General features: G+C 34.5%; 1 protein-coding gene across 1 annotated transcript in view; it reads left to right on the top strand.

Annotated features, from left to right (window-relative positions):
* The window catches only part of Epyc (epiphycan), a 31053-nt gene extending 8868 nt beyond the window's left edge, over positions 1-22185 (top strand). Inside the window, exons 2-6 of the mRNA XM_047550437.1 lie at positions 11008-11182; positions 15754-15912; positions 16840-17042; positions 17563-17658; positions 21795-22185. Of these exons, the coding sequence (XP_047406393.1) occupies positions 11008-11182; positions 15754-15912; positions 16840-17042; positions 17563-17658; positions 21795-21965 (804 nt within the window). The 3' untranslated portion in view covers positions 21966-22185. The remainder of the gene's footprint in view (positions 1-11007; positions 11183-15753; positions 15913-16839; positions 17043-17562; positions 17659-21794) is intronic.
* The last annotated feature ends 1926 nt before the right edge of the window (positions 22186-24111 follow it).

The following is a 24111-nucleotide window of genomic DNA, read 5'->3' as shown; positions in this document are numbered from 1 at the left end:
GCCCAAAAAGGAAGTCATTCTTTTTCCGTCATGCCCTATTCTCGAGGATGATGTCTTCTCAAATCACGGAGTCCAAAGTGGCTTAACCTTCCAAAAGGGGAAATCAGATCATTTTAAGGACAATCATACTCCCACATTCATTGACCTAGGTCCATGCCAATCACCACTCTTAAGTATGTAGATTTTGATTCCAGAAGACTTGGAAGTAGATCACAGAACCATCAATGAATCTATCTCAAAGGTCTCTCTTGTACTCAAGATTAAGAGTTCATTCTTTCAGTATAAGTTCTACATACAACTACATCAAGACAAGAAGATCCTGTGAGAAGTTCTGCAATGAAATCAAATGCTAAAGAAAAATATTTCAATACGATTTCAGAAATATAAAGATGACACAAATTTGTAAATTAAACCCTACATCTATGAAGTTTTTGAGGAAAGGTTAAAGACTACGGAGTAATGCCTGTTATGGTATGAGAATATCCCCAAGAATTCTTATGTTGGGAGTTTGGTGAGAGACTTTTAAGAGGTGAGGCCCAGTGGAGTACAGTTAGATCACGGAAAGTGTTGCCCTCAGAGGGAACTGATTCAGTCTTCGTGAGACCCAGGTTAGTTGTCCTAAGAAACTTGTTATGAAACTGCAGGACTGGTTCCTTCATGGTCTCTCTGACTTCCTGCCTCACCTTGTGATCTCTCTGCTTTGCACATGCTCCCTGTGTAATACCATTCCACCACCAGGACCTCACCAGAGGTCAAGCATATGGGGTATCTGATTCTTAAACTTTACAACCTCCAAAACTGTGAACTAAATAAACCTTGTTTCTTTAGTTTTATTCAACCTCAAGCATTTTGTTGTAGCAGTGAAAAAACTAATACATCTTGCAAATAGACTAATTTTATACAGATTTAAAAGATTGGGGTGCAAAATTAGATTTCTTGCCTTATATTTCAAGTCCAAAGAGTACACAGTATATAATTCCTCTTCCTCAATTACTTTGCTTTATCTCAGCTGCATGGATCCTTAATGCTTCAGTCAAGCTGGATTCTTTTAGTAACTACAATCTGAGTAGATTCCTACAGTTATGGTTCATGCAGTGGTACATACATTGTATTAGTTCATTACCAAGTTGCCTATGACCTTCATATTTAAAGAGAATGATGCCTTAACCACACACACAATATTACCATAATATGGGACATGCCTTCATCAATTATAAAGAGCATGTTATTCCTTATTCCCTAAAATGGTGATATTTACCCAAACTTATATTCCCAGAAACCAGTATATAATGTTGCCAGGGAACCAAAAAGTGACTTGATGAAACCTGAGGAAAGAAGAAAGAAAAGAAATCTTGGTTAAGCCTCATTCAGATGTTGGTCAGTTCATATCCATCGCCTCTGTCCATAACTCATACACTTAACAAACCCCAAGTTAAATGATGACACCATGTTTTACCGATCTTAGGCACATTCCTCTTTAATTATCATACCTGAACAGGAAGACCTGCATCACCTGGTAGTTAGGAATGCCAAAATTCAGGGCCCACTGCAGATCAAAGAATCAGAAGCTAGAGATGGTACCCAGTGACCAGCGATTTACCAAGGTCTCCAGGTCATTTTGATAAACCCTAATGATAAACAGAGAACTAGGAACCTCCCAACCCCATTCTACATTATTTCTCTTCTCTGAGAACAGGGCTTAAGATCTCCCTGATTTTTAGCAGTATACAAGTGTAAAACAGTAGAAGCCCAGTCACCTGATCTTACCTGAAGAATCTTAATTACTTATTTATTTATTTTTGCATATTCAAAATCTTTGGATTTCCATTTTCCTGCCAAGTCCTGAGTTTCTGGCACCTAATGCCAGAATGTGTATTCAGTCCGGTGACAGACTCATGTGATCAAGAATTTTCAGCCAAGAGCATTCTCTAGACTGGAAATGATGGCTTTGATACTTTGATACATCATTTCAATGTCCCAACATTTAACTAGCATTTCTACCCTCTGTATCCTCTTCTGTAGAATAAGTTAATTCTCTATCGTAATGATTCTCTACTTTGACCAGATATTTGGATCATTTTTAGAGAATTTAAGAATCTGAAGGCCTAATCCACATCCCATAACACTAAAACCAAAGTACATTTGGATGAGACCCAGGTTTGTGTTTGACTTCCTTCAGCTTTCCTTCAGTGTCATTCACCTGGGCTTTAAAAAATTCTTAATATGCATCTTAATTCAGACCTTTACTTCTCTAGTACTATTTGGTAGGTAGGAGACTTCCTTTCTTTCATTTTCTCTTTTCTTCATGGTCCACACTTTTGTTTTTCTAATATAGTCCTCTAGATTTTGTCTTGTGGCACCTTCTCTAGAGAAAGTATAGTTGAGAATCTGTTCAAAGTTTTGTTATTTAAAAAGTAGGAAATCCTTATACATCTAAGTGGGATAATTATTCTTCTATGTATTTTCTCATTGGTTAATGTCTAATCCAGGATTAAACTATCATTGTCCTGCCTAGTCTTCCATTAATCTGAACAATTTCCACTGAATCTTCCCTAATTCCCCAAATTTCCTTTTTTTTAATAGCCCTAGAGCAAGTTCAAGTAAATCTTGCCTTGAGTTTTCTAAAGACAGTGCAACTTATCCTGTGTTGATTAACATCCACATCTTAACAAAGATATTGAAATAACTCAAGAAGTATTGCTTGTGATCATGGTTATCTGTCAGGTTATATAATTATTGGTTTGTCAATAATTATTATCAACATACCAATGAGAGATGCAGATGGGTGAACTATAAAGGATAATCACAGTGCTAGCATGCCAATCTCCTTTTTAACGTTCAAGGTTGGCTTTATAGAGTTAAAAGGTATTCATGCAAATATATAGTATATACTCCATTCCTTGATACATGTCATAAGAAAAACAAGGAAAATGCATCTAAAAGATAGTAAGAAGGGTAGATGAATTCTTTCCAATAGTTTTGTCCTCGGAGTTACGATATAAAACTCTGATTAAGGACATAAAACTGAATACGAATCAAGTCTAATACATTTAAGATTTTTTTTTTAAAAAAAGTCTGCTATAACTACATTGAATCTGAAACAAATAAAAAGAGAAAATGGAGATTAAAAGGTCTCAGTAACTTTAGGTAGCAGAAATAAAAATGGAAGATCCCAGAGGCTAATGTTGTCAAGGCCAATACATCACTATCAGCAATCTTCTCCCATTGGCGGGTGATTTCTTCCTTGCTAATGACTGCACAAATTTATAATAGTATAAATTGAGAGATTCTGATCCCTTGTAAGAGAACCCTTCTTTTGCCACATGTTATTATAGGACTGATTTATCTAGAGTCCTTTTATCTGTTATACTTTGTGCTTCAATAAAGGCTGTGTTAGGAGGAACAATTTGCTTTGTGTTAGAGTTGGAAAGATTGAAACTTAAAATGTTACTAAATTACACCATCAGAAATAAAGAGTTGAAGTTTGGAAGGTTCCAAATATCTTGGTTTTTCAGTCCAACTTTTTGTTTTCAATTACTGTGATTGACTCCTCCTTTTACCCCTGTCTTAATGAGATTACTGATTTTAGCCTACAATAAATTGTCTAAATTGTTCTTCTGGCATTCTTACGTGGAGAACAAGGGTGGCAAGGGGACAGGGAACATGATCTGACTCTACTATTAGATAATTTTTCTAAAACATTTGCCAAAGTGCCCTACTAATATTGCTGGGAGACATTCAATTAGAAATAGATAGTATATTTGTGGAGAACTAAGATATTAGTTACATTTTAAATTTCTGGAGCCTAAGGAGGTGATGGTGAATGGAGTGCTAAAAAATCTGGAATAAAACTGAAGTTGAAAATCTTTCTGGCAATTAAAAATGGAATACTGCCATTTTTCTGACAGCAATAAAAGGAAATAAGAAAATAAACATGTGCACACAAGCAAAAAAATACTGACATCCCGAAAGAGGGATGTCATTCTAGAGGGTATGAGTAAATAAAACCTTCAGGTCAGTTATTATTTCTTTTGAAATGAATTCTTCACTTAAACACCACATTTAATACAAAGAAGCATTACATTTTATAGTTATGAAATTATGAAGAATATCCATACATTGAGGTAGTTTCAAGAAAAAACAAAAAAATCATTTGTGTGTCCTTAATACACAATAATCCTAGCAAACCAATGTTAAATATTATGATGATTTTATTAAATTTGACATAAACAAAATCTATTAACTAATTTTTATACTCAAAACACATTTATTCATTATATAACTTAATTCGTTTTGACTTAAGTAACTGTGATGAGATTTAAAAACTGAATTGAAATAATGGTGAATTCACTCAACTTTATGGCATAGTATTTTAGTAAATACTATTCCAATCAGGACTATGAAACAGTTGTTTATAGAAGAGAAATCAGAGAAGATATAGAAACAAAAAATGTATATTTATTTTTTCCTAAAGTAAATGGTATGTATTAGATAAATCAACCCTTAAAATATTAAAAATTATTCTTTCCATATATCTAGGAAATGGATAAGAAAAGAATAATTGAAAGTATCTATATTCAGACAAGTTACATTACTACCTGTAATAACTATAAGATTTCAGTGGCTTAGTACAATAATATTTTATATCATTCTGACTGATTACTGTCCAGGGAAAGAAAACAGGTTTACTTTGCTTCATGTAGGGATTCAGAGATCCAAACATATTTAATGCTATAACTTCACTATCTTCAACTGGAGACTTCAAGGTCCACTTGAAGTTCAATGGTCTAATGTTATCTTTCACCAACAGATTTAGCAAAGAGAAGGAATGTAGAAAAAGCACATTTGCTCTTCACCATCTTGGACCAGATATGCCACAGCATTTCTTATCCATTCAGTTGGCTAGAACTAGTCACATGACCCAAAATGTAATGTTCAAATGAACAAGTTGCAGTTTCATTCTGAGACAATATTCATTTCTCGAAAGATGAAATATAGATTGTGATTGTATTTTGCAACTGGCCTCGATCTATGTTAAATAATATATTCTACCATACTTGTCAATTTCAGAGGACAACGAAGTGCCCAGTGCACCGCAGGGATACGTGGCCTTGGTAGGGTCTTTAGCCTTCAGGTTCAGCAGCTGAATTCGTGCACACAATCAGTTGTGATTAGATCAGATTTTAGGCTGATGAATGGTTCCAAGCAAAAATAATATTAATCATAAAACAGGGACAATAAAGTCCATTTGTGAATTTGTCGTGTGAATTAGCAGAGATGATAGGGTTCACTTGTTCTCAGAATGAAGAGACATAAAAATTGGGTTATTCAGTAAAATTTTACTTGACTGAGTACAGAATGAAATTTAGTGAAATCTTTCTTTGTGTCAGATGTGATCTCCTTAGTATATTGTTCATGTTCAACAGATTTCATATTTCTTTCCACCAGACAGTGCTGGCCACGATAACAAACTACTTTTCCATGAGCCAATTTTTCTAGGCTTCGTCCTCTTTAGTTTACTTTTCCTTTCTTCAGCTATGTTATCATCACTAATGCCCTAGAGTAAAGCATTAAGAAGAAGCTTCCAAGAGCCTGGCAGGAGTCATTTCCTCTCATGGTGTCACTTTGAGATCAACTTTCCGTCATAAGAACAACTTAAATTAACTTCAGATTCTTGGGTTAGGGATGTCAGCATGGCTCTATCCCTGCTCTTAAGTGTATCCAAAACATGCATTAAATTTCCTACTCAGATAGGAATACTTTTATCCTCGTTAATCAATGAATATCAAAAATTGAACACAATTTTGGTGTATGCATGATTTAACTTTCTCTTTCGTTAGGAACTATCTGGACTGTCTAATTTCCCAATTGTACACACAAGTAAAGGAAAGAGTAACAAAATGTTTCCCATCTCTGCCCAAATCAAAAAAGTCAAAGTGGGAAGTATGGTTGAGATAAACAGAATAAGAAAAAAGAAGAGGGGAACCTAGGTAAGGACTGTTAATGGGGACACAAGACCCAACCTAGATTCAAAGAAAGCAGAAAATGCAATTTAGCTGAATTCCAAGATTCCATCATCCAAAGGTGGAGCCATCACCTTAGGACATATTATACAAATCCATTGTAAGTCTAGGGAATACCCTTCACATAGAAAACCTCATGAATGGCGCCTCTCGAAATCGCACAATGGAGTGATTCTAATTCTAGATGTAGAGTTCCATCTTACCCTCACATATATACAACATAGCTAATCAATACTGTTGGATTCACAATGGATTGAAAACTAGTTTTATCAAAGGAAGTCAAAGTACACCTTTAGTTTGCATACGCAATGTTTGCACCTGCAAATGTGGAGAACACCTGAGCCATAATTTATCTCTTTTCACACCTGCTCTTTCATGTTCCTTTAGTTAAGTTATAAAATTTTCTTACTTTAATCATAAACAACCCTTTAACTTATAAAAAATTACATTGTTTTCTGTACTGATATAGCAGTATTTATCAGGAAGTCTATAATTGCTAGGCACATTGGGGTAAGATCTGAGAATATAATGATGAAATAGAAAAAGTATAGCATTTACCTTCTTGGGGAGAAAAATATTAATCAAATAATCACATATATATATAAAATTCTGTATCAGTTAAATTTTACTGTATAACAATTCCAAATTTTGTTGGCTTAAAACAATTACTTGGTTTGCATTTCTATAGTTCATCTGTTCCAGCTTTTCTGTGCTTCTGGTTTGCACTTGGTTCACTCTGTTTCTGCAGTCAGCTGCTGGGTTGATTCAGGGCCTGCTGGACGGGGTCGGCCTCTTCTGAGATGTCGTTTCTCTCTACCACATCTTTTCTCATCTCCCAACAGGCAGTTTTACCTTATTTCTGTGATGAATGGGCAGAGGGCAAATGGAAATTTGCAATGTTTCAAGAAGACTACCCTCAAACTTAACATGACTTCAATACATTGTGTTGATTAAAACCAGGAAGTAAAGTAATTTTTCCAAACTCTCACAGTTAGGCTAGATCCAAACTTACTTAGTCTGAGTCCTTCCTCCTAACCAAGATGTGATAATGGTTATGTAAGGCCATTGCCATTTGTGATTAGGAAGAACAATAAAAAGGCACTGAACAATTTGAAGCAGAGTGGTCAGCTTTGTCTTTATACAGGTTCATTCTCAGTGCACATGAGAGAATATCCTACCTTGGTGGAAATAAATATTGCTGTATTCCAGGCAAGAAAGGTGGTAATTTAGATCATGGTGATGTTGGCAAATGAAGTAAAGAAAAAATAGTGCTATTGATAATTAGAAAATAGTATCAACAAGTAATATGGACAATGGGTAGTTACTTAAGCATAAAGCTTGCCATAGACATTGGTTGATTAGATAATTTTAAAGACAGGCAAACCTTCCATAATTTAAAAATTCACTCATATATTCATAAGTATAGGACTCAAATTGACTAACTTGAATTCCTTTCTATATATTTTCAATAATACATATATATATTACATTTCACTGAGATCCTCATTGGACACTGAACTAGCTAAACATTAGTGGCTGAGACTAATTACCAAAATATCAACAATAGAAACCACATTGAAGTTTATTAATTAAAACACAATGCTGAATGGCATAAGAAAAGCTCAAGAAATCATGATATTTTATATAAAAGGGTCAATTTTATTAATTGAGAATTCACAATTGTAGCTTCAGAAAAAAGGTGGAGATATTTTCTGGTTAATTGTTTTATGTCCAGATTTAGGTCTCTGCATAAAGCTGTGTAAGCATAAAAATCTGCCACATGGACAGACAGGTGGCCCTGATTCCCTGGCCTGATTTGCTTACATTACTTCACAACTCAAGTCACAGTATGAAGGTTGTTAAAAGGGGAAAAGGCAGAGGCCCAAATAACTTCTGTTTCATAGTAAGAATAAATGTGTCTGCAATGCAAAAGACTCTCAGGGCACAGTACAATGGGGTTACAGTTCTGCTATTTTGCTGAACTGAAAACACATTCTTTTTCCTTGGTTTTAAAGGTTGTTCACTTTATTTGCAAGCAAGCATGAAGAGAACAGTTACTGATAAACACAAAAGCTGTTTTGCCTCATTATGTTGGATGACAAATGAGATCTTACAGCTTCCCATCAAATCAGTGGAAAAACAATTATCTGTAGAAAGTATGTGCAAACGTTTCCCTACATAGTTAAAGATTCAAGGCAACGTGTCCGGAATGTGCTTCTCCCTTTAGGCTGCCTCCACTCCATCAAACATCTGTCTCAATTTCCGCCCTTCCTGGAGCCTCCTTTTGGTCTCTCTGCAGATCCATTCCTTCTGAATATGCCTCATCCTGACCCTGCTGATGGAAACCATGTGTCTCTGTTTAAGGAGAAGCGCCCAGTCTTCTCAGCTGGAAATTTCTAGCCAAGTTTTAGAATATCTTCATGTATGGTTTCCAAAGTATCAAGTACAGCATAATCTTCTTTGGGTTTGATTTTGTGCTTTAAATGTTTGAAAGCAGGCATTCACACATTTATTGCTTCTTCTCAGCAAAATCTCTAGTTAAGCATTGAGTTGTGAATTAAATTTTTCTTGGACAAGCAAATTCTTTTTAAAATTATACCTCAGTAAGTACTTGTTGATTGCCTATTATGCTACAGGCTAGAGATTCCAAGGATAAAGACAACGCAAGAGTTTACCAGCCAGCCTCAGGTATGCACAAAACTGGTGGAACCATTACAATACAGGATAGGGAAAGCTGAAATAGATTCTATGAAAGCACAAAAGAAAGTTTAGTGCTTCTTTAAAAGTATTATTTTTATTTGTGATAACATATATTCAAATCTATCAAAAATGATATTGAATGATAATTTTCCAAAAAAATCTATGGTTATCTAAAATCATCAGAAAATGTCTGATATAATTATGTAACTACAAATGAAAGTCACAGTTTGCACATCATTTTGGCATTATGTTTTATAGAAAGTAATTTATATATATATATAAAGGACAATCTGGGATTTCTGGTGATAGGATGAAGACAATGGACCTAATAAAATGAGTGAGTGCTAGATGTTGTCGCCCCAAATGTCTTCAGTAAATTCCCAGCCCGAGTTTACAAGCTTCTCATGGTGGAAGACTTATATTAAGAAGGCAAAGGAATTAACATCAAGATAAGTGTGGGTTGCTGGAAGTGAAGATTTGTTCTAAATGAAAATACTGTTCTTTTTATTTATTTATTTTTTTGTTATACATGACAGTAGAATGCATTTTGGCAGAATATACATATATAAAGTATAACTTATTCTATTATATTCCCACTCTTGTGGTAATACATAATGTGGTGTTACCCTGGTCATGTATATAAATGCAAGGCTAGGAAAATTATGACCAATTAATTCTACTGTCCTTCCTATTCCCCTCCTACTCCATTACCCCAGGTTTGGGTTAGCATCCATAACTCAGAGAGAACATTCAGCCTTTTGTTTTTTGGGGCTTGGCTTATTTCACTTAGCATGATACTCTCCAGATCTATTCATTTACTGGCAAATGTCATAATTTCATTGTTCTTTATGGCTGAGTAATATTCCATTGTGTTTATACACCACATTTTCTGTTTTCCATTCATCCATTCAAGGATACCTAGGTTGTTTCCATAGCTTGACTATTGTGAGTTGAGCTGCTAAAAACTTAACACCAGAAAAATAACCCAATCAATAAACGGGCAAAGGAATTGTACAAACACTTCACAGAAGAAGAAATATGAATGGTCCAAAAATATATGAAAATATATAAAAAATATATGAAACATTCAACATCTCTAGCAATTAGAGAAATACAAATTAAAACTATACTGAGATTCCATTTCACTCCAGTCAGAATGGCAGTTTTAAGGATACAAGTAACAATAAATGTTGTCAAGGATGTGGGAAGAAAAATACTCTTATATCGTTGGTGGGGCTGCAAATTGGTGCAACCACTAGGGAAAGCAGTATGGAGATTCCTTAGAAAATTTGGAATGGAACCACCATTTATCTGACTTTTCGGTCTATACCTAAAGGACTTAAAAACAGCATACTACAGTGACAGAGCCACATCCATTTTTATAGCAACTCAACTCACAATAGCCCAACTATGACGATAACCTAGGTGTTGTTTGATGAATGGATAAAGCACACACTATTCTTAGAAGCAAGAATTCATTACATAAAATATGCAAGTAAAGAAGAAAGTCAAGCAAGTGTAATTCGAAAAAAATCTGAATTTTTTTTGCAATTTTATAAATGATGACTATTGTCAAAGATCTGAGAAAGGTCAAGTTTAATAAAGTCAATTATTGTTTGTGGTAGCCATTATTCAAATAATATGAAAAATGTGAGAAACGGCATATCACAATCAAATCATATAGCTTTCATGTCACTATGTATTTTATTTTAGTAGAAAGGATACTTTTTAGTAAAATGTCATTAGAGGAAATATAAATTGTTGGTAAGGAAGAAAACATTTGAAACTAGAAAATGAAGGACTAAAGGGAGAACATTTCAATTTCTTATTAGGTGCTATTTTCTAGAGAGTAGAATTTAGGGCTGGAGAATAAAGGGGATTTTTAATTTTACTTTGCACACTTCTGGATTAATTTGAATCAGTCACAAGAATAATCCATTCTCATAATGCTACATAGCATTAGTAACAAAGGATGAGATTTGTGTTTTTCAAATCTATCAAGTGAACAAACAAGATGTTAAAAGAAAAGAAAGAGCATGAATAACAAGAAAAAAGGTATTGGAAATGATTTCTAGAATTTAAGGAACAAAATTAATTAAAAACACCAGTTAGTGGAACCAAATGTGCTCTCCCAAGGAGGCGGCCAGGAACCTCGCGCTGAACTCCAGGACACCAGTGACATCTGGTGGCAAGGATGGAGGAATCTGAAACTCGTGTCTGCGTCAGGGATGACACTTTGCCTAATTAAATTCTGCTTTTTTTTTTTTTTTTTTTTTTTTAACAGATTGAAAGAGTTACAGTGATGCCTTCTGGGAGCAGAGAGCTCCTTAGTCAGGCCCCCCATCCAGGAGAGGTCCAGGAGGAGGAAGAGGAGGAGGAATCCACCCCCAGGCTGATTGACGGCTCTTCCCTGCAGGAGCCAGAGTTCACAGGGGTTCTGGGTCCCCACACCAACGAAGGTCGGATACCTCAATGCTGAATTATAATTGAGAACACTTTAACATCTCTCACAACTGCCAAGTTCCAACTTCACAGAGAGCCTATACGCCAGCCACTCAAGGACAAAGTTGTGAGATAGACCAAGTTTGCAACAGGAGTTACACATGTATTTTCTATTCAAATATAAAATAGATTTTCATCATTCATCTTTAGCCGGACACAAAGGGTCAAATAACCAAAGACTTGCGATGGCAATATTTGTCTGGCATCCTTAATCAAAACCTTTGTGATGGAATGCATTACTAAGAGTATAGGGTTAGCAAGATGAAATCTATGACTCTGAGATAAAGCCACCTCAGTCCAAGGTGATAAGGCCACTACGATGACGGTGGTAATAATAGCATTTTACACTGATTGAACACATGCTATCTGTAGGCCATGGTAAGCAGCACTTCATATTATCTCATTTGACTATTACTGCCTCTGTGGACATGCTGGCATTGCTTATTTCATTATTGTTGAAGAAACTCTAACTCAGGGTAGTAACTTGCCACATGCCCATGGCTCTTGGCATGCTGCACTGAAAACCAGACTGTTGGGATTCTTGACTGTGTTTATTGGAAAACAGGCTTTTTTCTCCTCACTCAGTTCTAGGAAGCAACAGAGAGAGGGAAAGACAGTAAAATATTCTGTAACGTGAGACTCTACCTTGCATGGCATGAAGGTGGAACCAGACAGACTCTTTGAATGAGACTCAGTGAATGAGAAGGATTTCCTCAAGAGAACTCACACCAGAAAATTTTACACAGACATTTGTGGTGAGGGCTGTGGGAAAAAATGAGAAAGGGTCAAGGGTTTCTGCACATTATTTTTAAATGGCCACTCTTGTCACACATATGTCTGTCTAGTAAAGGGAGGCAGCCATAAATGCTATCATGTCTCACAAGTGTTTGAGAAAAGCCTGTACCAAATACACTGGGAGACAAAACAAGAGGGGTGGGGAGACATTATGGCTTAAGGCAAGATGGAAAGCAAGCGCACTGAGAGTGTCTTGGAGAAGCAGAGTAGCCGAGGTACATGCATTCAAACCCCTGGCCTACAACTTGATCCACGTCAAGTCTTGAGCAAGGCATTCAGTATTTTTATGCCTTAGTTTTCTCTATTAAAATGGTTTAATAAATAATAGAATTTACCTTATAGGGTCATAGCCTATGATAAATGTACCAAATGGTAGATGTTAACAATATTCTTTTATTGATAGAGAGGTAGATTCATTTTTAACTGTTAATGAATTTCTCAGTGTACAATATGGTACTGGGAACACAGCATCTCTCTAGTACTTACTAATGCCATGTTAAGTAAAACTGTTGAGAAGCTCCTCATTCTGCTCCCCTCTCCCACCAACTCCTGGTCACTGTTGTACTCCTCTCTGCATCTAGGAGTTTTTAACTCCTAAACACTACTGCACCAAGAAGTAATATAAAATGTGACCTTTTATCAAATGTTTCCTAAATGCCAGCCACTTAAGGTGTTTTATGTACATGAGCTCTTTGAAGAGCTTCAGAAACACTACATACTAGGTATGGTTTCCCCCAATTTATACATAAGAAAAATAAAACTAACATATTGCAGAATTTTTCCATGATTAGTGGAAGTGGTATGCTGTGGTCCTGCAATGCCAACATAAACCAGTAAACTCTAAGTCAATGTTGAACACATCATATTCTTTCCATATAGTAAAGTTTCTATGTAGTAGGGTATCATATAAACAGAGCTAGGAACTAACATATTCAATGAGAAGGGTATATAAATGCCCAACAGAAAGCACCCAAAGATATGAAAATTAAGTTACCTTAGAAGATTATCTACTGTGTAAATTCAGATACATTCAGATCTTTCAAAAGTTGACTCTACGGGATCCATACCTGTACCTGGGGATTTTTAGCTGAGCCAGCAACAACACAAAAGTATAATGCCTCTTCTTTCAAGAAACTTAAGTCAAGGTTAAATAATGTTGGTTTTGCAACAATACCAATAAATCAAAGATTTTTTTCCCTTATTTTTTCCTCTAGTAGTGTAAGAATGAATAATAAACTTTAATTTACATCTTAATATTGAGAGAAAAAGTATAAATTAATCAAAGTAAAACAGTTTGTGAATATTTAGAACATAAAAATCTAAATATATTTTTAGTTAATAATTTCTGCAAGAATATTTTAAATCCATATAGGCTCAAACTGTGAGTGGAGAAACCAAAATTAAGTTATAACTAGTGTGACTATATGTGAATTATCCTCAGTATTTATTACTAAATTAGCAAGACCAAGAAAATAAAGAATAATCAAATGCCTTACTTTAAAAAATTTTGTGGTGAGTGGAAAATGTTCATGTATAATGACTGGAGAAATTAGCAAGCATCAACTATTTCACAGCTCCCCCTTGAATGAATTTGTTCTGACTTTCCATTCTTAAAATGTTTTTTATTCCTATGGTTATAATAAGAGGTTTTTCTACCTTTAGTAGGTGCATTATTAGTTCTTGATCACCAACCACAAATGGATCTTTCACCTACACTAACTAAATATCTCATTTAAGTCTGGGTATTTGGAATCCTAAAAGTGATTTTCAGTGCTTAAACCAGGACAGTACCAGGTAAATCAAAATAAATTAGTCCCTCAGCAACTGCAGGAGGTTTCTTTCATCACTTTCCTCTGCTGGTCTCTGTCATGGCTTTTCCACTTACTCCATTCATCTCAAATCTTACAACTCTTCTCCATCTCCCCAAAGGCCTCCAGTTCATCAGATAACTTCACCTCTTACTGAAAATGCAGTCTCCTAGGCAGCACTCCATGGGCTTTCTATCAGCAGATTTATAACTTTCATGTCAACATCTGTGTAGCCTACCTCCCTGTGCTTCACACAGAAGCAAGGTCCTGTTCATCCTCCCACATGTGGCATGTGAGACCTTCCCACTCTACTTTCAATTCCATTTCCCACTTCTCCCTCAGGACCTCTGCTCCTCTGGATCCTTTCCTTCTAGTCCCTCCCACTTTAGTCACCTCTCTTCATCTGAAGAAGCACACAAACATATCTTACATCTACTTTCAGTCCTGATTCTATACCACCACACACATCAAAAGCATCATCTACATTTGTTATGACTTTTTTCTTCCTTCCAACTTCCTCCTGAATGGACTGTAATCTTCTTTCCAACCCCACCACTCCACATATTTTCTAAAGTCTCTCATCGAATTCAAGAACAATTCTCAGTCCTTAACTTACCTGACATCTCAGTAGACTTGGACTGTGGATGATTTCATTTATCTTCAAACTCTGTCCACTTAGCCTCCATACAGTGCCCTTCCCCAAGTTTCATCCTTCCTGCTTGTGACAGCTTCTCTATGTCCTCAAGAAGCTCCGACATTCACTACATAGCTATTAAACAAATAGAGGAAGGAGGGGAAACTGTGTGTGTGCATGTGTGTGTGTGTGTGTGTGTGTGTGTGTGTGTGTGTGAGAGAGAGAGAGAGAGAGAGAGAGAGAGAGAGAGAGAGAGAGGTCAATGTGTTGAGATATAGCACAGCCTCACCATCTTTGGGTCTGTTTCCTTCCCAACAGACACCCTGCTAGGCTACCATTATGTTTTGTTGAGAACACAACTCCTCTTCACTCTTCCACCTGCTGTCTTTCAGTCTTCCACCATACCTTCAAGTAGAATGACTTCTAAACATGCAAATCAGTTTGCATAATGCCCCTGATCACCCTTAGGATAAGGAATAAAACCTGCAGCACATCCTACAAGCCTCCTGCACAGTATGGCCTACCTATTCCCCTGTTATTTAAGCTGTGCCCACATGGACCAAAGTGAAGGGACTTGGCACATGCTGCTTCCTCTGCTGGGCACACTCTTCCCTCCCTACCTACATAGTCAATTCCTTCTGTTCCTGCAGATCTCAAGTCAATTACCATCCCTCCAAGACCTCCTTCCATTACTCCCCACTTGGCCAAACCACCCTAGATTTTGCTCGTGTATTTCACCCCATTCATCACCATTATAATCTTGCTTGTTTGCATGATTAGCATTCATCTCCACATAGCAGATATAAAATAGAACTGTGTCTGTGCTTACCACTGCTTCACTGTTAGCACAGTGCCACTGACATAAAAAAGATTCAATAATATGTGCTGAATGAATAAATATCAGTTACTATATCTTTTTTCTTGCAGCACATTTGTTTCAGCAGGATGCTTAAATATTGAATCCAAACTCTAACTCAAATATTAATTTTAACTTTGTAAAAACATAATCTTTACAGTTTGAAAACAGAATTTCTAACAAGTATAAAATTCACTATAATTTAAAATACTCTTTAAATACTCTATAATTTAAAATACACTTTAAATATGTTGGGGCAGCTTTAATTCATGTATTTAATATCCCCTTTATGAGAAAACTGAAAGAGAGAATATAAAATGGAACAGGATGGTCTGTGTGAGATTCCAACCTTGTTTACCAAATATCCCTAACCATCTTATTTCATAGGAAAAAATATTTGTTACTTTCCTATAATTATTTACCTCTTTGTTTTAGACTTTCCGACCTGCCTTCTGTGTACCTGTATAAGCACCACTGTGTACTGTGATGACCATGAACTGGATGCCATTCCTCCACTGCCCAGGAAGACTGCCTATTTCTACTCCCGCTTTAACAGAATTAAAAAGATCAACAAAAATGACTTTGCAAGCCTCAGTATGGATGACAGCATTAATGTTCTTCTTTTCTTTACACACTTGCCTGATATTTTGACAATGTAAAATCTTAGCATGGACAATGAAATATGACTCATAAGTCCATTACTTTTTCCTATTTTAAATATTTGAGAGTTTGCTTTAATAATGATAAGAAGAATGACTAACTAATGGCTATTATAAAACTATATAGCTAATATTTTCAAGTGAGCCACTTTCAACTAAATATAAATCATGAATAACCATATTTATGTGCTAGAATGTATTTCATTATGACATTAAAAGAATAAAATGTCATGGCCATGTATTTACAAAGATTTGGTGGTTTTGGAAAAGCTTCCATTAAAGCATAGTAGTTTTGTGATTGATAAATGTAAGCCAAAATTCTGACTTTATAGCTGTTGCCAACTGAGAATTTCAGTACTTGTCATTGTAAAACATTTTAATCACTTGAAGATTTCTTTTTCTATGCCTGTATTTGGCTATTAGAAAATTTTACTCTTCACTGAGAAAAACACTATCAATAGTAAACTCTATCTCTAAATAAATATAAAATAGAGCTGAATGTAGCTCAGGGGTTGAGTGCCCCTGAGTTCAGCCCCCAGTACCTTCCTCAAAAAAAAAAAAAAAAAAAAGGTAGTAAATCCAAAGTTTCTGAAGACTATAGAGAATAGACCAATTACTTTAAATACAAAATGCCAATTTCATTTCTAAAGTTAAAATTTCTTAGAAGTGCATGAATGCACATTGTGTTTGAAGGAAACAAACAAGTTTTATAAAATAACTAGAGAGATAATTATGTCCTTAACTATTACTAATCAAATTCATATTCACATTTTTATTATGTGGGAAATTTTATATTCATATTTTACATGAGGTAAATCATATTCAAGATAATTTGATGATTTCCTTCATTTTTTTCATCTAGCTGATTTAAAAAGGATTGATCTCACATCAAATTTAATATCTGAGATTGATGAAGATGCATTCCGAAAGCTACCTCAACTGCGAGAGCTTGTCCTGCGAGACAACAGAATAAGGCAGCTCCCGGAACTGCCAACCACTTTAACATTTATTGATATCAGCAACAATAGACTTGGAAGGAAAGGGATCAAGCAAGAAGCATTTAAAGTAAGTTTTTAGGTTTCATATGAAAAACTTTTATCTTTTCATCTTATTTGCTGTCAATTAATAGCCATTTTACTTCTATAAGAGCCTAAACCAGTTGACCTGTGAGGTGGTGAGTCAGCTCTTTGAGAGTGTTTGGCCAGGGTAGATGAATTATTATCTAAGTTTTGGACTTGTGTTAGAAATTCTATTTCTCCATGCTTATAAAATCAAGAAATGTCTTGTTGTGTTTCCAAGTTTCACCATAGAACATGTTCTATGGGAATTGCTGTCTTGCTTAAATTGAGAAAATTAGGCAACAGAGGGAGGTTCTTCCTAGAGATAGAGAAACACTTTCAATTTTCATAAAGAAACCTTTGCTCACAGCCAGTTTTTCCAAAATTTGACTGGATTTTCTACTACCTCAGCTAACAAGGTCTAGATGGGCACATGCCATTTTACCAACAATTGCTGGAGAGGGAACGAAGGGTAAACTGCGGCACCACTAATGTCTATTACGTCCCTTCGTTTGGGCTGTTCACAGGATATGTATGAGCTCCACCATCTCTACCTCACTGATAACAACTTGGACCACATTCCTCTGCCACTCCCAGAAAACCTGCGAGCCCTTCATCTCCAGGTAGGCTTCTGACAGGAAGGTGAGCCCCAAAGCTCCAGGGAGAACAAAACCAAACAGAAGGAAGACAGGACACAGAAAGCTGTCTAAAATGGCCTGTTGACACACTGTGATGACTTTTTTCTGGTTTTTCTAGAGAGGGCACTTAGAAAAAAGTGTGCTCTATATCTGAACACAAAGTATTCATATGTCCGTGGACCTATCTATCCCACTTGATTTCTGAGTACTGCTACTGCTGCTGCTGCTCCTCCTCCTCCTCTTCTTTTCCCAGTACTGAAGCTTGAACCCAGGGGCATTTTATCAATGAGCTACATCCCAGCCTGTTGTTGTCATTTTAATTTTTTGCGGGACAGTGGGGAGTACCGGGGATTGAACTCAGGGACACTTGACCACTGAGCCACACCCCCAGCCCTATTTTGTATTTTATTTAGAGATAGGGCCTCACTGAGTTGCTTAGCACCTTACTTTTGCTGAGGCTGGCTTTGAACTCATGATCCTCCTGCCTCATCCTTCTGAGTCACTGGGATTATAGAGGTGTGCCACCATGCTCAGCCAATTATTTTAAACTTTGAGACAGGGTCTCATTAAGTTGCTGAGACTAGCCTTGAACTTGCTATCATCCTACCTCAATCTCCCAAGTAGCTTGGATAAGTATGTGCCACCCAAACCATCAACACAGTATTTCTTAAAAAGAAAAAGAAAAAAAAAAAATATATATATATATAGCCTCCCCTGATGAACAATTGTATAAGGATTAGAAGTGGAGGAGAAAAGGGAGAAAGAAAAATTGAACCTGACTTCTGTTTTTCATGAAAAGTGTCAATTTTAGCTTTTAAGTTCAATGTATTTAATTAAATTCAATCCTCAGGCATTCCCATGTACTCAGAAATCACAATCCTCCATTTTTCTGCATAAATAAAATAGAGTTGGTTCTTGTCTTTCATTTTTAACCAACATATTTGAAAGTTTGGGTTATTTTAATCCCATTAAGTTGTATTTTATCTTTGAAGGGATGAGTGAAAACACATTTTCAAAACATTATGATCTAATAGCTTCTAAATATATTTCGTTTTACCCAAATGATTAAAATGTGCTGAAATGAAACATTTTTGGTTATTGAAAAAAGAAAGATAAATTATTTCTTTTCAGATGTGAAAAACTTTTGCTCTACAGTGCAATCAATAATCTCTAATAATTTCATCTGTTCCATAGGATAAATGTGCAGAGAAGACATCCATTAAATGCTCAAGTAAACATCATAGTCTAATATTATAAACTTTTAGCACAAAAAGTACAGACCACAGAAGTGATTTTGCTATGCAAGAACAAGTCTCTTGTTCTTATGTTTTTCTCTATGGATTCTATGAATATTTATTGTGTGTCTTTCTTTTATTTCTATTAATATATGTTATCTATTTTATATATAGTATATTATCTGTTATGTAGATATAATATATACATACATATATACTCATAATCTTTCCACATTTTATGGTGTTTGAGCATATGTCTTGGTCTTCTGTACTTTTCTCTTTTGTGAGTTTATCTTATCATTTTCTTCCATAATCAATATCCTTTAATGTATATTCTTTCTCACCCTCATTCTGTTTCTGGATGGATGCACTTTCCTTCCCTTTGGAGGGTGTATGTTTCTGTAATTAAGAGTTCTTGCCTTATTTGTGACAAAAGGGAGGATTTTTAAGGGAAGTCTTAAAAGAAATTTTGGATTATATTTTCCAGTTATGAATCAAATTTTATTGCTATTGTCAGGGATAGAACTGACCCTATAAAGTAATTAAATCTCTGATGTTATATTTGAACATAGTGTGCTCATCTGTACAAGATGATATGAATTTTTAAAGTAATTGGCTTTCCTTTCACATTCTAAGTTTTGGAAGGTAGTAAGTACACATTTTAAAATATTTTACTGTCAAGACTACTTCACCAACATCCAGAATACAGCTGTTTTTAATTTAGATTACTCTTATCTCCAACCTATATGTGCTTTCAATACTCATATAAAGAAATTATCTTTTTGATACAATCGAAAATTTTTTATCAACTGAAAGCATAGTAATTAAAAGTGAAGGTTCTGGCAAAAACATATTCTCTGGGTTGAATTTCAAGTACCAGTACTATCTAATATCTGAACCTTTCTGCCCCTGAGTTCTCTCATTTGAAATGGAGATAACACACTGTGTAGGAAAGCTGGGTGGATTAAATAAGATAAAGTTTATAAAGTGAACACTACAGTTATTGGTACATGATCAAAACTTAAATGTGAGGCACAGTTTTTACTTACAACATGTCTCTCACCTATCAAAGGGAACAGTAGAACTAACAAGCACTAAATCTGTATTTTTACTCATGAACACTTTATAACACAAAGGGGTCAATCCACTAAGAAGTTATAATGAACCACACATTCATCTAGCAAAAGAACCCTAAAGTTCATGAAACAGAATCTATCAGAAATGAAGTCACAAATGGAAACTTCAATATTCTACTTTCAACAATGGATAGACAGCTAGCTAGAAGATTAGTAGTAAATGGAAGACTTAAACAACACTGCAAACCAATTTGATTAACAGTTGTTTACAGAACATTCCACCTCACAATAACAACATGCATTCTTTTAATATGCACAAGGAACGTGTCCTGGGATAGAAAAACTAAGAGACCACAAAATGGCTCTCAACGAATTCAAAAGAATTAAAATAGCACAAAGTACATTTTCTGATTCCAAAGAATTACATTAAAAATCAATCTCACAGAAAACTAGAATTTCACAGACATGTGAGTATGAAACAACACTTTCCTTAACCAATGGTTCATAAAAGAAATCCCCAGGAAGTTAGAAAAACATTGAGAAAATAAAAATATAAACAGAGCATATGAGAACTTATGGAATGGAGTTAAAGCAGTGCATAGAGGAAATGTTTAGCTTTAAATGACTATTAAAAAAAATCTTGAATTTATAATCTAGTCTTCTATCTGAAGACACTGGAATAAGTAGAGGAAATTGATCCAAAAAGATGAAAATAACAAAAATTAGAGCAGGAATAAATATACAACAGAAAAATAATAGAGAAAGAAAACAAAACTAAAAATTGACTCCTTGACATCAGCAAGACACATTATCAACTATAATTACCAAGAAAAACATCTCAAATTATTAAAGTCAGGAATGTAAAAGGAGACACTGCTACCAACCTTACAGAAGCAGAATAGCAATAACAGGAAACACTATGAACAACTATGAATGCCAATAGAGTGGATCAATAAAATGGACAATCTCATAAAAAGACAGAATTGACTAAAGAGTAAGTAGCAATTCTGAGTAAATATATAATAATCAAAACACATGGATATAGCTATTTGTGAAGATTTTCCAAGAAACATCCAATCACATATGTATGGATAAATATATATGTATGAATAGATATATAAGATTTATTTATATATAGAAGATTTATTTTTAAATCATGAAAATGTTTTTAAGTTAGTTTGAAGTGGTGATTGTACAACTTTGTGAATATATTAAAAACCAGAGAAGTGCACATTTTAAGTGTACAGCATGTGAAATACATTCAATAAAACTATTTTTAAAAAGTCAGTCCTGGGCCTTAAGCATCTTCCTGGTATTTGCTTTCCCACTTCTTCACTTACCTTCAGCCCAGCTGACTTGAAGTTCAAATGCAGAGAATAACATTCCGTGCTGCCTCCTCAGGACTTTGAATATCATATTCTCTTGCCCTGAATTTCCTTCCCTTGGTTCCTCCTATGTCTTCTAGTTATTCTATTCTCAGTTCCATTGCTACTTCTTAGGATAGCTTTTTCTCCTTTCTTCATAGTGTTCATCATTTTGTAAATGACTGTTATTTAAAAAATTGATCTCTTACCTACTTATATTTTCCTTTTTAAAAAGTCTAAATTTCATGAGGGCAAGATATGTCTCCTTTGTTGTTTGATTCATCCCCTTCCCTTAGAAAGTGCTTGGCATATAATAATTGAAAAATAAGTAGTTTTTTATTGAGGGAAGGAACAGAATAAAAACAAGGGTGAAGCTAAATAGACAATGATATGAATCAGTACTAATGATATACAATATCTTGTCTTATTTATGTTCATTGTTTTAGAATAATAACATTCTGGAGATGCATGAAGATACTTTCTGCAATGTTAAAAATCTGACGTACATTCGGAAGGCACTAGAGGACATTCGGTTGGACGGAAACCCTATCAACCTGAGCAGAACTCCTCAAGCCTACATGTGTCTACCTCGTTTGCCCATCGGGAGTCTCGTGTGATTTCAGATAATGGCTAGCTAGCATTATGATGCCAACTACAGCAAAATAATTTTTTCTGCTTTACTCAGAAACAAAGCTTAACCTGACACTTTCAAATTGCATTTCGAAAGCTGTTATGATTACACGAAATGCAACTCAAAATGTTATGATGAAAATTTAATAATTTAAGGAACATCAGATCAGGAATAAACTGATAACTATACAGAAAGAGCAAAACTAAATGATAGAACCAGTTTTACAGATATTCTTAAGAATCAGTTGTAACTAGCAAGTGTTAGGAATTTGCTAATTTCAAATTAAGTATACAATAAAGAAAATTTTAAGATTGAACATTAGATATTTAGCTAAGAGTTAGATGTTTTTCATTAAACTCTTCTATTTCTTTTTTTATTTTTTACTAACACGTTTTCTCCTATTTTGTTAAAGAGCATGAAGAAAAATAATAAAAGTGTTTGAAAATTACAGTGGCTTTGTGGGGAAATATTTCTTATAATCCCATTATGTACATAATTATATCCAACAATAATACAGATAACTCCTGTTTTGAATCATTTAAATATCTGTCAATTCATTTTATATTTTTGCTCATCTGATTGGTTACTTGGTATATTTCTGTGCCTGTTAGAAAATATATATATATAAATGGAAAATAAAGATGATATGGTAACCACACTAGGAAATAAGGAATACTTCATAAGATGAGTTGAGCTTTTAAAAAATGTATAACAATAATACAGGAAACTGATTTAAAGCTGAAACACAACAAAAGGATATCTATAAAGGTTGAACTTCCTTTCAGCTGCAAAACACTAAGTTCTACTCACTGAAAATGTCTTATTGTATATCTTTATAATATTTTCTCTGAGAAACAAAAACTTGTATATAAGTAAATTCTCCTTCTGTACACAAATAGATATGTGCTACTTGAATGTACATATATCCACTGCATTTGTATGTATATGTATACATGAAAGCAGGCATTTAGAGTACGAGTGATACTAACTACTAACTATTGGTAACCTGGCTCATTTCATTTTAAAATATTTCTTGATGATATTTCCAAACCAACACAACTCTACTGATTCTGAAAACTATACATAATGCCTTTACAGAAATGTATATATTTTGCACTGAACACCAAAACTGCAAAATATCCTTGCTTAAACATAAATAATTTTGTGTACATGTAAAAATACATAAAGTAGAATTTGCAAATATTATTATTTTACATTTTAATAAATGTCACTACATTGCCTTTAAATTAGTACACACACCTTTTCACCTACAGTGTGGACTGATACATGATTCTGTACAACCTTGCAATAATAGTTTAATATCAAACTTTTCCACCACTGCATAATCTATTTCTGAATTAATATATTATAGTTAAAATCAGATAATTATCAGTACATCTCAAACATTTAAAAATACTCTATTTTTTCAATTATCTTTCTCTTTCAATCAATTTCAATACCTAAATTATCTGGATTTTTTTCCTTATCACTCCACATCATTTGTTGTGTGACATTGTTTATAGACACTGGAGTTAAATCCAAAATTTCTATAATGTAACAATTAGAGAATACTCCTCTAAGTATATCACTTAAGGTATATAAATACTTTCTTTTTAATTAATTATTTTATTTGTACAGACTGCATTTTGATTCATTATACACAAATGGGGTACAACTTTTCATTTCTATTCTTGATTCAATCTAAAACTATGGCACCAATATCTGTCCAATAATAAAAAGTATGTGTTAATTTTCTTTAGCCCTAGGGAGGAAAACTATTCATAACTTTGATCAGACACTGAATACCCACAAAACTGAAAATCTTAACCATTAAGCATCGAGTGCCACAAACCAGTGACATTTAAAAATTGAATTTTTGTTTTGACATTCTAGAAACACTCCCTCATAATTACATTACTGTGAACCAGACTAAAGTGGAATTTGTTCCAATGCTTTACATCAAGAATAATTTTTTATTACAACCTCACAAAAATTTGAACAAAACTCTTGTCTTAAATTACACCCCTTAATTATCTAACAGTTCTCTTGGGCAAAGGTCCACATGATTTGCCTGAGTTCTCTACTTGGGAATTTACCAGACTGACATGCAGGTGTCATTGGCTGAGCTTTTA

Source organism: Sciurus carolinensis, chromosome 4, assembly GCF_902686445.1.
Source record: "Sciurus carolinensis chromosome 4, mSciCar1.2, whole genome shotgun sequence".
NCBI classification, from domain to species: Eukaryota; Metazoa; Chordata; class Mammalia; order Rodentia; family Sciuridae; genus Sciurus; species Sciurus carolinensis.
This window is presented reverse-complemented; position numbering and strand designations above follow the sequence as displayed.